We start from the raw sequence: 13,206 nt of genomic DNA, 5'->3' as shown, positions 1-13,206 counted from the left end.
GAACAGTATGAAAGAGGAAAACAAGATTTATGCTGTCTCTTCAAAACAAAAGAGCATAGTGCAGCTCTTTTTTAAAGCCTTTTTTTAATGGGAATTTTAAATGAAGATAAAAGATAGTCTTTCTGAATCTTCTGAAATGATGTCATTTGTCTTCTGGGAGGCTGCTTCTACTGTTTTGCTAATGTGCAGTATATTCTATCTAAACAGAAGATCTTATCTGTCAGGGTATGAGGAGGTTGATGGAATATTATTTTTACATGTTCTGCTGTGTTCTACTAAAGGTTACAACTGATTCACTGCCTTTCTTTCTGCCTTGCTGTAAAGCAGACACAATGGATCAGGCAGGACACTGGAATCAATGACTTTATATCTGAGGGAGTTTCTTTTTAATGTTTCAAAGGGTTTTTCATTTTGCACAGTGAAATTAGGAAATGTGTTATTAACAAAGATAGAACAGAGATGCATTTGCTGTTGGATTTTTTTAAAGTATTGATATTTTAAATGAAATTTATGTTCAAGTTCTGTATGAAATAAAGGAGTTTGGGTAGTTTAACAAAGGAAAGGCATTATTTAAAGACTTCGTCTGGTGCAGACTGATGTTATACCCTATGCATTCAGATTCTGCTGTGATGAGCCCACTGTAAATGTGGGAGGTGTTACCTGAGGATATTAACCCATCAAGAATTTCCTTAAGGAAGAATCTGATATCCAACCATGTAAATAAATACGTTAATGAAGGTGTGTTAGTCACCCTCACATCCTCAGAGGTGGTGATACAGTGCAGGCAGCAGGATCAAGCCTTAAACTGTTAACATCATCTCTTAATTCTCTGCATTGTATTCCAGTAATAATAAACTAGATTAAATGCAGTACAGCTAATATTTGATTTTGGGTAAAACTCATCCCTTAGCACTCAGCTGGAGTATTTGGCTGGAAGCTAAATAAATCAGAGAATCTTATCCACCAAGGCATGTGATCTCAGTGTTCTGGAGGGGAAGGAAAAGAGTATCAAAATTAATCTGTCCCAGATTAAAGCAGAGTCTCATAAAGTCCCTAAAGAAAAGGCTTTCCTCCACAGGTGTATAATTTTTTCTGCAGCCCTTTGCCCCTGGTTTGAAACTGTGTTTCTCTCAGGTGTGTTTCAGCTGCCAGAGAAACCAAATAAGGATGTGCCTGATGTGATGCTTCTGTGAGTGGCTTCAGGTGGAGCAATCCCAGTGTTGCCCTCCACTTGTAAACAAACAGCTCTCCTTAACATTGATTTCTGCATTTTCAGTGCAGGTAGAAGCATTCTAATTCGTATAAATGAGAGGTTTTTTCTGGAATGTCACATTATTGCATATGGGGAGGAAGCAGGTAGGTGAGAGGAGACCCTGGGCTGTACCACATGTGTAAATGTTAAATTTCTGGGAGTGCTGCAAGTGAATCAAGAGGGATTCAGGCTGCTGGTGGCAGCCCTGAGGGTCACATTTGGGGTCCTGCCTTAGCTGCAGCCCCGTGGCCACTGGGGGTCGGTGGTGTTCTGCATGAGGCAGCTGCGGGATCACGGGCCTTGGAACCGGATTTGGTGGTAATTAGGTGAGCAAAGATGTAATTTATAGTGAAAACGACGATTGCATCAAAGCTGGGCAAGTTAAACACACAGCTTTTCTTAAAGCTCTTTGGGGAAAATGGTTTTCTCTTTGCTTCCTCCAGAAATGAATAATCAGCGTTACCATCTGGAAAATATTATTGTAACTTTTCTAGAGCCATGTCCAATTCCTGTGCTGACTTGCTGCCCTCATTCCAATTGCACGGAGGTTGCTGTGACTCAGAAACATGGGCCAGCCTGGCTTGGTCATCAGAATTTAAGGAAGAATTTAGGAAGGCAGTGCCTGACTGGCACTTCTCTATGCTGATGTAGTTTTAGAGACTGGTTTTGCATCTTTGTTCTCACGCTGTGGACATACAAATCTCAATTTGTCTTTGGTAGGAATGACAAATTAATACTGAAATAAATATCACTGTCACTTTGAAGAGTTTTGCCCTTAATAGGACTTATACCTGTTAATATGAAGTGTTAGAGATATGGAATCTGTAGTTGTATGCAGTTTTACTATGCTGAAAGGTTGGAAAGCTTAGAGTGTTGAAGAAATCTGAGAAAATGTTTGCAAAACAAAACTATAATTCCCTATCTACGCAAATTAAAAGTGATTGGTCAAGGTTTGTATGTCATACTAATGTACGTTTTTATTAAAATAAATACATTAATACAATAATTGTATATGGTAATTTTATGTCAGCTTGACTGTCTAATGGCAGAGTTACATCCTTTTATTTGCAGATATAAATATTTATCCACCTCTTTTTAGAGGTATAAAAATGTCTAAAATGCTTTGTAAATTATACTATTGTATAACTCTGTAGTGATAACATCTATGATACAATCACACTGCCTAATCAGAATCTAATTTAGATGCTAAATTAGGAAGATAATCTTCCTGGTCTGTCTGTGTAAGAAGTGAAGAAAGCGGTTCCTGCTTTTTGTGCCTCCCTGAAGGAGCCAAACTGGTGGGCTGGGATTTGGCCCAAGGAAGAACTCGGCTCTTCCACAGCCCTGAGAAGGTCTGGGACATAAATCAGCTGATGAGCTGCTCCTGGGTCTGGAGGTGATGAGCAAGACTGGAATCCTCAGTCGTTAACACCTCTAGGCAAAACACAAACCTAACAACACTGAGAGCAGCTGGCCTGAATGTTCATGCCACCCTTGCCAAGCCTTGAGTGCTGATTTGGAAATCTTGCTTTTACAGAATGGACTTTGATGATGAAGATGGGGAGGGGCCCAGCAAATTTTCAAGGTGAGCATTTACAGAAGAGTTGGCCAAATCACTGACGACTTTCAGTGGGGAAAGACGGCTGTCTCATTACTGATGTTTGAAAATCTATATAAGTAGGGGTGGAGATCTTGCAACAGCTTGACCCAAATATCAGTTACTTGTTTTATCAGCTCCCTCTGAAAATTAGGCATTCTGGGAGAAACCTGCCTAATGTAGTTATTGGCTTATAAAGCTGACAGTGTGTGTGTCACAATTTCACTCTGCAGCTAAATCAAAGGAGAAAACCTGTGATTTTTAGCTTAGTATTTCAACTGCTGTAGATGGACGTAAGTTGTTTGACATTGCTGAAGTTGTCTTTCGGCCACTGAAAATGAAATTTCATTTCTGTTTTATTTCAGATGTTAATTGCTTGTTAAGCCAATTTGGCAGATCCTAGAGGTGGATTGTTTTTTTAAAGTTAATGAGTTTTACATTATGTACCATTAGGTGTAACTGAATAATAAAAATTGACAAAAAAATGTTAATTAACATGGAGTATTCAAAGCTAGAAATAAACAGTAAAGCCTCATTGCCATTTTTTTCATTTTTCCTTTATTTTTCCTGGTCACACTGTTTGCATTTTTTCATTAGAAACCAAGCAGCTGCAGTGAGGGGTGTAGATACTTTGGGTAACTGCTGATTATCCACATTGTAATTGCAGCTCTGTAGCAGCAGCCATGTTGAAGCACAGCTGTCATTGTAGACATTAACAGGGTTATTCCAGTCAGAAAGAGAAGTGTGCTGAAGATGCACTGTGGCACCATGTCATAATTTACTGGGCAAGACCAGCAGCACTCCTGTTTGGTTGATTTCCTTTACAGAACCAGTCCCTGGTGTTAAAACTGGTGATTTGAGGGCCTAGTCCTAATATTAGCTAGAAGAGACATGTTAAGGGAACAAGACTGGTGAGGAATGGGAGCTGATTTGTGCCTGCACAAGCATCAGGGTTTCTGGGCACCATGATACACATGTGTTGGTTGTTCCTCATTCTGGTTTTGGCCTTTCAAAATTTGGTGGGTTAAGCCAGTAATTCCATTACTTTTAATAGAGCATTATGCTGTGCTGTGCTTAGACTCAGTTGGTTTTAGGTGTCAGACCCCAGATTGTTCTGTTTTTAGAGAATACAGAAGAAACGTGCAGAGACGCCCAGGGCTATGTTCAGACATCCTCTTCTAGTTGTTCTCCAGATTGCTTGCATGACTTATTCCTAGCTTGTTTAGGTCGAAATTATTTAGTTATCAAAGAGCTGCTGTTTAAATGTTGAAGCTAACCCAGCTGGCTTTGACTGAGGTGCCTGGAGGAGCATGTGTGCAGAGGTCAGCTGGGAGACTGTAAGGGAAAAAGCAGTAGTTGGAGGCAATGGCATCCTCAGCCCAGTTAGGCAGAGGAGGATGAGTAGCCAAGCCCCACTGTGCTCTGGTGGGAGCACAGAGTAGTGGTGTTTGCACAGTGCTCCATGGCAGGAGACACACTCTGCTCCTCAGAGCTTCCAGCTCAGCTCAGGTATCCCTGCATGACCCCTCATCTCACACGGAGCCTGTGCATGTGCTTCCCCTGTAACGTGCCTGTTCCTCACTGAATTGGTCTTCTTGCTGAAAATTACTCGGTCTCAGTCTGTTCTCTGTGCAGAGTCAAGGGGAATAAAGTGGCACTGTCACTTGAATATTCTGAGGGTGCTGGTGTTGAACACAACATAAAGAAGTACAGCTCAAGACTTGCTTAAGCTTTGTCTTTACTGTTTGAATGAGGAACTTGCAAAGGTGGATTCCTTACAATTTGTTTTAATTCATTTCAGACAGAAAAAAAGAAAAAGTTCATTATTGATTTGTTAGAAGAGGAGAAAAACATGCTTATTTAGGCTGTATTACATTTTTAGCTAATACATGGGACCTGTCTGTTGTAATAAATTACATCCTTTTGGAAAGGTGTAAGTTTAATACCAAACCTCATTAAACTGTTCGTGAGCAGTTATAGTCTTCAGTTCTAGAAAAGCTATTACCTTATTTTTGTGTTTTCCAAAACATACCTTTTTTTTTTCTGGAACTAGCAGTTTCATTTCAAACAAATGAGTCTTTCCATAACTATGCTACCAAAATCCAATTTAAAATGATAAGTGTGTTTTTTAGGAAAGAGAAAGAGGAGCAGCGTGTCATTTTTTACTGAAATGTCACATTGCTGCCTGTCTTTGGGACAATGTTTCAGAAACAGTGAAGCTTTAGTCCCACAGGACGAAAGTCCCATTGGTCTGGATTTCCTCCACAAAGGTGCTGCTCAAACACCACACATCCCTGGCTGGGCATCCAACTTCTGTTGATTTGAGTAGGAATGAGGTACCTGTTTACTTCTAGGGAATTGAGCCAGCTTAAATTTCACTTCTGTTTACCCAGCAGTTTCACCTGCCTGCCTGCCTTTTGCCAGCCTCCTCGACAGGACAGGCAGTGCAGTGTCTGTACCTGCAGGGCTTTTTCCTGAAGGCTCCTTTACATAAGGCATCACCCTTCAGCCCTGTCTCTGCCCTCCCGTGTTATCTGTAGACCATCAGTGCCCTCTGCTGAATGGAGCGAGCTGTGGTTGCAAGCTGGAACAGATACAGCCCCTTCACTTCCAGCACAGCAATGAATATTTCATGCTCTGCTGTGGATAAAAGCTCACTGGTGTTCTCTGTACTAGTGCTGCTTGTTAAGTTTCCCAAGAAATCAGTGTATGTCAAAGTGTTTGCTTAAATCCACTGAAATGTGTCTTCTCTTTTTTTAAATATACAAATGAAGTTTCTGGATTGGCATGGCTTGGATCAGGCTCTGTGTTATCTGCTTTATCATTCTCATTCCCTTGTTTTTCTTGCTGTTATCTGTAATGGTTTGCAGTTGTGAATTTTTTTTGCTTTCTGCTGTGTGTAGGCTATCATGCCATGCATAACCCCTGTTGATTGATGTACTATCTTTTGTTTCTAGGTATGATGGTGATCAAATCACTGGTGATAAGGAAAAGTTTGCAAGGTAGGCGTGTCCTGTAGAGCTCTTCTGCTGAGAGAAAAGAGGGGGATGTTCGTGTCCAAAAAAATCTCAGTACGTGTGCCTTAGTTTAGAGAGATGGTTATTTTGTTTTAGGTGGGATGATGATCAAAGTAGTGCTGACACAGAAGGGAAAGGTAGGAAAAAGGGAAGTCAAATATGGTTTGCCCCCATTTTTCTTTTATATAATGCTGTTCATACTGATACTTTGGCTGTTCTAAAACTACTTGAATTCAGAAATACAAACCCTTAGTGGTTTGGATCAGCTCCCCTGTAACCCAAAATTTAATGTCCCTTTGTAATCTCCATATAAAAACAAAGTTAGAAATGACAGAATTAGGACATCATTCTGTACAAGTTTGTGAATGCCAGGGTTCCTAGGACACATACTTTGAAAGAGGAGCACAGCCCCTCTTTTTCTTTTAAAGATCTAAATTTGAACTAGTTTCAGGAAGCTTTTGGGGTATTATCTGCTTGAACATTTCCATAGCCAGTAGATTAACATGCTGTTACTTTCTAGCTTTTAAGATCATAAATGAAATGGACTATTCGGGTACCCCTTTTCTCTCAGGAAGTTTTACAGTCTTTGTTTAGTCTCTATAAGGGTTGTTTTCAATGTCCAGAAGTACTAAAATACTTGAGTGGTAGACAATGTATTATGTACTTGCAAGTGTGAAATATATGTTGAATCTGTCTGTTCTTTGTCTCTCTCTCTCTTTTTTTCTTAACCACCGCTTCTGTGAAAATGCTGAACTTAGAGCAAGCTTTCATCATGTAAAAATGCTTTTCTCTTCCCCGTGTCCATATTTACTTGCATGTCCCAGCTGGCACGTGCACATGTGTGCTGTGTGTACATGTGTCACACCAGCTGTGTGTGTGATCCAGCTCCCCCTGTTCCCTCCTACATCCGTGCAGTCCCACACGAGGACTGCCCTCAGCCAGATGAAATGAAAGGTTCACTACTACAGTGTCCTGGACAGTGACCTCAGGCAAGGCTTGGCTGTAATTTACTGGGCAGCCATGGGCTGTCATAGCTGGATTTCCTGCATATCACACAGTAAGCACAGGAATAATAACTGCATGTAGCCCTAACAAGTGTTGTTTCTGCAGACTGTGCCTCGTGCATGTAACACCTGTATGTGCAGGGGCAGGATACCCAAAGCTGGGCAAGCCCTTGCATTCCTCTATTTCAGGAAGCAGCGTACAATTCTTTCCTGCATTTTAAGAAAAGGCTTAATTCCTAAAAGTGTCCAAAATGTGTGCCAAGCCTAGCTTCTGCTTTCATGGTCGGTCTGCATAGCATTCAGCTCCAAAGAATGTTGCAGTTTCTTTTAATGTTGTGTTATCACATCAGTCAATGCTGGTGGACTCTCCAAGTGATCACCTCTCACATCTTGTTGGATCAGCCAGCGATCCCACAAGACAATGCCATGCACAGCTCATTGAAATCAGTGGAAGATGCTGCTTTGACAACTGAAGCATCATCTACCAGTCGTGTACTTGTATTTAGCTGCCACCTGACAGGTACAGTATAAGAATAAGTGCTGGGCACTGAAGCATTCTAGGTCCATTTGGACCATTTCAGATGTATATATTGCTGTGACTCCTTAATGCTGATCAAGCAATGGTGATTTCCAGAATGGGAAAACTGAACTCTGAGATGTTTATTTCTGAAAGATTCTGGTGGGTGTCCATTTTGGGATTTCTCAAATTTGGCTCACCACCTCAGCCATATGATTCCTCTAAAGGATGAGAACATTGCAGCCTAGCCCAACTTGGGGCAGCATCAAGTACTGTCATTGTTGCTTCCCTGCTGTGCTAAATTGTCCCTGAACATAAATTCCAGTCTATGTCTGACAAGCCAGATGTTTACTTGCTGTCTTTCGTACTTATTTATTTATTGGGATTTTTTTTTTTTTTTTTATGTACTGTTATCCCATATACGGTCCCAGTGCTGCAGTCTGATGCTCAGGCATGTAGTGACTCCCTGCAGGGATGTGGGGTGTTCCAAATAGAATTGTTTGGCATCTGTGTTGTCACTGAGTGGGTTTTTTTCATAAGTCAGTGCTGATGTTTCCTGCTGACCTGATCCAGTTGTTAGTGAGAGGTGTCCTCTAAAGGACTCCTTCTATGAGAAGCTGAGAGAGGCATCACAGCAAATCTGGGAGTTTGACTGGAGTTGGCAGATGTTAGTGCCTCACATATTTCTACTTCTTTTCGTCCTTAAACCAAAGGAGATTAAGCTGGTTAAGAGATTAAGGCCACAAGCCAATAAACAGAAATACAGGTTCTTTTCACAGCTATGGGCAAATCATATTTATCTGTCTGTGGCCTGGATTTTCTGTCTGTAAATGGAGGGATAACAGTGGTTGGCTTTGTAAAGCACTTTGCTCTCCTGGGGTGCAAACAGCAAAACAAGCGTGAAGCGTTATGATTCATTACCTCCGATTCAGATTCTTACACTGCTCACATCTCTTTCCTGTTGCTTTGGTGTTTCTTTAAATGCTCAGGGAGAACCACAGTGAGATCGAGAGGCGCAGGAGAAATAAGATGACCCAATACATCACTGAGCTGTCGGACATGGTGCCCACGTGCAGCGCCCTGGCCCGTAAGCCCGACAAGCTGACCATCCTTCGCATGGCTGTTTCCCACATGAAATCCATGAGGGGCACTGGAAACAAATCTACTGATGGAGCTTACAAGCCTTCCTTTCTTACAGAACAGGTAGAATTTACAAAAAAAATGTTGGTTATCCCTGGTCTTTTGGTCTCAAAAGGTGTAAGGAAATGCTGAGAGGAGTAGAGCCTCAGCTTGATCCTTCACTGTAGTGGAGCAGCTGGTACCAGTTACATACCCAAGGTGTGAATACAGATGGGTTTTTGTGACTGCTTGGACTTGATCTTAACACTGTGATAGATGCTTCTTTTTGGAGAAGCAAATTGGCATTCTTACCATTGAGATCTGTCCATCTGAAAAACAAGTCACTCACTGCCTCAAAGAAAGGAATTTTCACCTCCAAATCTGGGTTCTTCCCATACTAATGGAGATTCTCTAAACAAAGTAAAAATCAGTCTGGAAAGACCTGCCTCTCTCTCAGGGGATTAGAGGAAGGTTAAAAACATCATTTAGTCTTGATGCTGGAGTTCCCAGCATCAAGACTAAAACAACCGGGCAGAGATGAATCCCATCTGTACTGGAGGTGCTTCTTGGTTACATTTTTGATGGAAGAAGGAAGGTGCGCCCAGTGCTTGATGGAAAACTATTTACTGAGCACATTGAAAATTCCTACCACCTCCATTGTTTTCAAAGTCCTATGGGTGTACTGTTCATTTTTGTGGTCTGAAGTGATTTAAGCACTTACACATGGAAGTTATGGCTGGAGGCAATACTTCTTTCTCTTAGATAAACAGCAGCTGCTGCTGACCCCTCAGTGCTCACTACTGCTTATTCCTGCTCTCCTGGAGTGTGTTTCTGGAGGGACTGTGCCATTCTGCTGGTGGCACATCCTAGTTACTTCTCACTGCAATTTTTTCTTTTTTTTAAATCTTGCAGAATTACAGAGCTTGCTTTCATCATTTTTAATAATGGGCAAAACTGATTATACTATCCTAAGTATAGTGTGACCAGCTGTGCTATGAGGTTTTTTGTTTAGTCAGTAGTTCAGGATCAATGTTCTTTCTCTAAAACAAAGCAGCAGAAGTTGACAGTCTGAGTTTCTTGAGATGAGTTACCCATTTCTTAGTATTCACCAGATTTTTATCCTCACCTTATCAGCTAATATCTACCACTCAGACACTAACCCTGCTGAGCTGTCCCACCTGGAATGGGACTCAGCTTGTCCAGAGCTCTGGGTTTGCGTTCCAGGTGCAATATCTTACCAAGTTCTGGTGGTCACTGGAGCCACCAAAGGCTGTTCAAGCTTCTTTTCCAGGAACTGGAGTGGTGATTGTCATCCTTTGCCATGAGAGGTTTTCAAGCTCTATTAAGGGAAAGGGAGTATTTCTGTGTGATGCTGAGGCTTCATACTCACAGGCTGGAAAAAGAAGTCAAAAAGCAATAGAACCTTCTTGTGTAGTGGCTTAGGGCCCCTACTGGAAAGAGAGGCTGGGGATTCTGTCTTCATACCCATTACACTTTCTGCCTTTTGTCTGGTGACTGTTTAATTTACAAACAGAGCTCATCCTGAGCAGGGCCAGGGAGAACCAAACTAGAAAGTCTTATTGCTTTCTTTCCAGTTAAATTATTCAGAGCTTTTAATTAGTTTGCCATGAGTTAGAGCTGTTCATTTCCTCTGTTTGTACTCTGAAATACCTTTTTATTTTTTAATGTTAGATCCCTATCACAGATTATACAGTGGGTATTAGTTGTTTATTTTCCTTAAGTGCATGGAGATCAGCAGATGAAGGGCAATAACAGAAGATGAAATGTTGTTTGTTATTGAGATGGGCAATTTATACCTTGCTGCAAGTTTGGTTGTATTGTTGCATCAGTGAAAATTTCTGTCTCAGTTTTGATCAGCTACTAAGATCACAAAAAAACAATATTCTCTGACAGTGAGAGACGTTATATTTAATTCCCTTTCCTCGCTGGCATTCTAATCAAATCCTTTCTTTGGAAGGAACTGAAACACCTTATCCTGGAGGCTGCAGATGGGTTCCTGTTTGTAGTTGCAGCTGAGACGGGGAGAGTGATCTACGTGTCAGACTCTGTGACTCCCGTGCTGAACCAGCCTCAGTCGGAGTGGTTTGGCAGCACTTTGTACGAGCAGGTTCATCCAGACGACGTGGAAAAGCTGCGAGAGCAACTGTGCACATCTGAGAACTCCATGACAGGTCAGATATGGCTGATGTATGCTTCTGTGTGTTCAGGATCCCTGGAGAGCTTTTCCTGACATTCAGAGTGCCAGGTGTAAAAATCTGGTTAAAGTGAAACTCAGCTGGATTAAACTCTGTTTTCTTGCAGGCAATACAGTAATATAAATCTTCTTTTGGGTGACTGCATTTTGCTTACTATTCATTGACTTCAGTCAAACCACCTTCATGTAGTTCTGCATTCAAACTCTGGTTTGGAATCTGGATTGTTCTCGGGCTTGGTCTGGAATCTAGATTGTTTTCATTTCATCCCCAATGAACTTGTGACTTCTTTACAAGTTGTGTTTCTTTAGGGCAGCATTTAATTTGAAGTCAAAAATCATACTTTAGACTTTTCTGTTTTCATACAAGTTCCTGTGGTTTGCTAATTGGAATCTTGAGAGGAAAAAATCCTGTGTTTGGCAACTGAAAATATACTAGATTTTAATCATGAGGCTCCATGCAGTAGTGTAAGTTACCTGCAAATTGATTACTTATCATATTCCACATAAAACTAAACCATATTCCTATCTAACTTTTAGTTATTCATGCTCAAAGCTGCCAATAGGAAACTACCTTGTCTTTAATAGTATATGTATATGTTAGAGCTGTGAGAATTAGCTAAATCCTGCTGTAACTCAAACTTGGAAAGGAGGAAACTTAACTTTTCTTTTTATTCTTCACATATTAGGTTTATAGTTGAAGGAAAAAATGTAGGTGATAATATTCAAAAAAACCCTGATCCTTGCAGAAGTTTCATAATTTCTCTTTGCTTTAGTAGTTAAGATTTCTGACCTGGTTTGCTGGAAGTTTTGTTGTGTTTCATAACTCAAAGGACAGCAATCCAGTTTTGAGTGAACCTGCACACTGTTTACAGCTTCCATGTCAAAACAGTGCCAAATTCATGATTTCCTGTGGTTTGAATGTGATGTGGTTTTGGCAGAGCTTTCATGTATTTAAATGGGAAACTCAAAGCAAAATTCTGTGGTGAAACTCCAGATGGATAGAAACCAAGTGAACAGTTAGGGGAACCTGTGCAGGGCAAAACCAGCTGAGTTTCATACCACGAGACTTGCAAAAGAGCACAGCCTCTGTTTTCATTATGCAGCCTCTGATACCTTTTAGCATACATACCATCTTGACCAAGAAGCAATTACTCCAGAGCCTTAGTGAGCAGTCGTGTTTTGACTTCCAAAAGTGCTCAGTTATGGGACTTAACCTGTTTAAACTAGAGCTGGACTAGACAAATGCAGAGCATTTCTGAAAACCCAACTCTATATTTTTTCCAGCCTTAGCTATGGGCTTTTCTTCTGCACTGAATTGATCTGCAGCCAGTGGAAAGAGAAGTTCAATAGTATTTATAGAGCTAAATCTTTTCCCTGCCTGAATCTTTTGGGGTTGTCAGATTGACACAGAAGGCCTGTAAATCTGGTGTACATGGACAGCTGAACATTTTCCCAGCATGAGGAAAGCAGGGTTGCCTGCTCAGCTTTTTGAGTACTTTTGTTTTAAAGGTGTGGCTGGTAAAGTAAGTAATTTTGTATACAAGTAGTTCTGTCAGCTTTTGGAGCATATAGATAACCAGGAAGTTTTAGATTTAGTATTTTAAACTTGTATTTCCTCCACTCCACAAGGTACTGTTAAATGAGTGAAGCAGTCTTCTATAAGGACTGTCAGTCCAGCCTCAATTTGTTTATAAGCAGCAGGACTTTCGTACCATCACTCTTGCTCCTTTGAGATACCTTTCTAGGAGAAAGGTGATTCTGGAGTCCATTCAGCCAGTTACACTTCCCTTGCTGTAACATGGGCCATATTGAGAGCAGCAGCTTTGCAACAAGTACTGACCTGAAATATTGTGTTTCTTAGTGACATTTTACAAGATGTCAAGGAGGCAAATGCATTTCCTCTAATTTGGTGTTTATTAAACCAAGTTTTCCTTGGTTTTCCAAAGGCATGTTTCATGCAGAACAAAAGGCAATGTCGGGCTTGAAAGTGATGGAAATCACAGTCCAGTCAGCTGCATCTGGAATGTTTTTTTGCTCCGAGTGAAGTTTGCTTCAGGCAGTAGGAACATCCTCATCTTGTTGTGACATCTGGCTGTTGAGCACAGGATCTGCTTAGGGAAAAGATTTCAAGTGAAAGTGTAACAGTATGTTATGATTTTCAATTTTGCTCTCTCCTCATTTTCTCAGGGTCCATGCTATAACCTCCCCCTTCAGCCCTTGAGCAGTGACAGCATTTTGACTGAGGAGAAACTTCACTTGCCCTGCAGCAGATCCCAGCGGTGTCCTTTGGTTGTAAATGTCTTGTTACAAGTGCTGATCATTACTGTGGTATTGCTGGGATTTTCCCAGCACCTCTTAGCAGTCCTGCTAACTCAGAGATGCTGCTCCAGACCCTGAGAACTTGGGAGGCTGCCACTGCCAATGGGGAGGGACAGAGGAGAAGCCAGGGGAGGAAGCAGGCTCCTGCTCACATTGCTGCCCGCAG

The 13,206-nt window shown here is 41.3% G+C and overlaps 1 protein-coding gene across 6 annotated transcripts in view; it reads left to right on the top strand.

Annotated features, from left to right (window-relative positions):
- The window catches only part of ARNT2 (aryl hydrocarbon receptor nuclear translocator 2), a 96,619-nt gene that overhangs the window by 27,613 nt on the left and 55,800 nt on the right, over nucleotides 1-13,206 (top strand). For 4 of the 6 annotated variants that reach the window (XM_030281410.4, XM_030281413.4, XM_072933926.1 and 1 more), the window contains exons 3-6: nucleotides 2,790-2,837; nucleotides 5,807-5,851; nucleotides 8,377-8,590; nucleotides 10,485-10,698. In XM_030281410.4, the coding sequence (XP_030137270.3) occupies nucleotides 2,790-2,837; nucleotides 5,807-5,851; nucleotides 8,377-8,590; nucleotides 10,485-10,698 (521 nt within the window). The remainder of the gene's footprint in view (nucleotides 1-2,789; nucleotides 2,838-5,806; nucleotides 5,852-8,376; nucleotides 8,591-10,484; nucleotides 10,699-13,206) is intronic. The other 2 variants (XM_030281412.4, XM_072933927.1) reach the window with 1 other exon arrangement.

This window comes from Taeniopygia guttata, chromosome 10 (genome assembly GCF_048771995.1).
Source record: "Taeniopygia guttata chromosome 10, bTaeGut7.mat, whole genome shotgun sequence".
Taxonomy (NCBI): domain Eukaryota; kingdom Metazoa; phylum Chordata; class Aves; order Passeriformes; family Estrildidae; genus Taeniopygia; species Taeniopygia guttata.
Note: the sequence above shows the minus strand (reverse complement) of the source record. Positions and strands in the feature narration are given on the sequence as shown.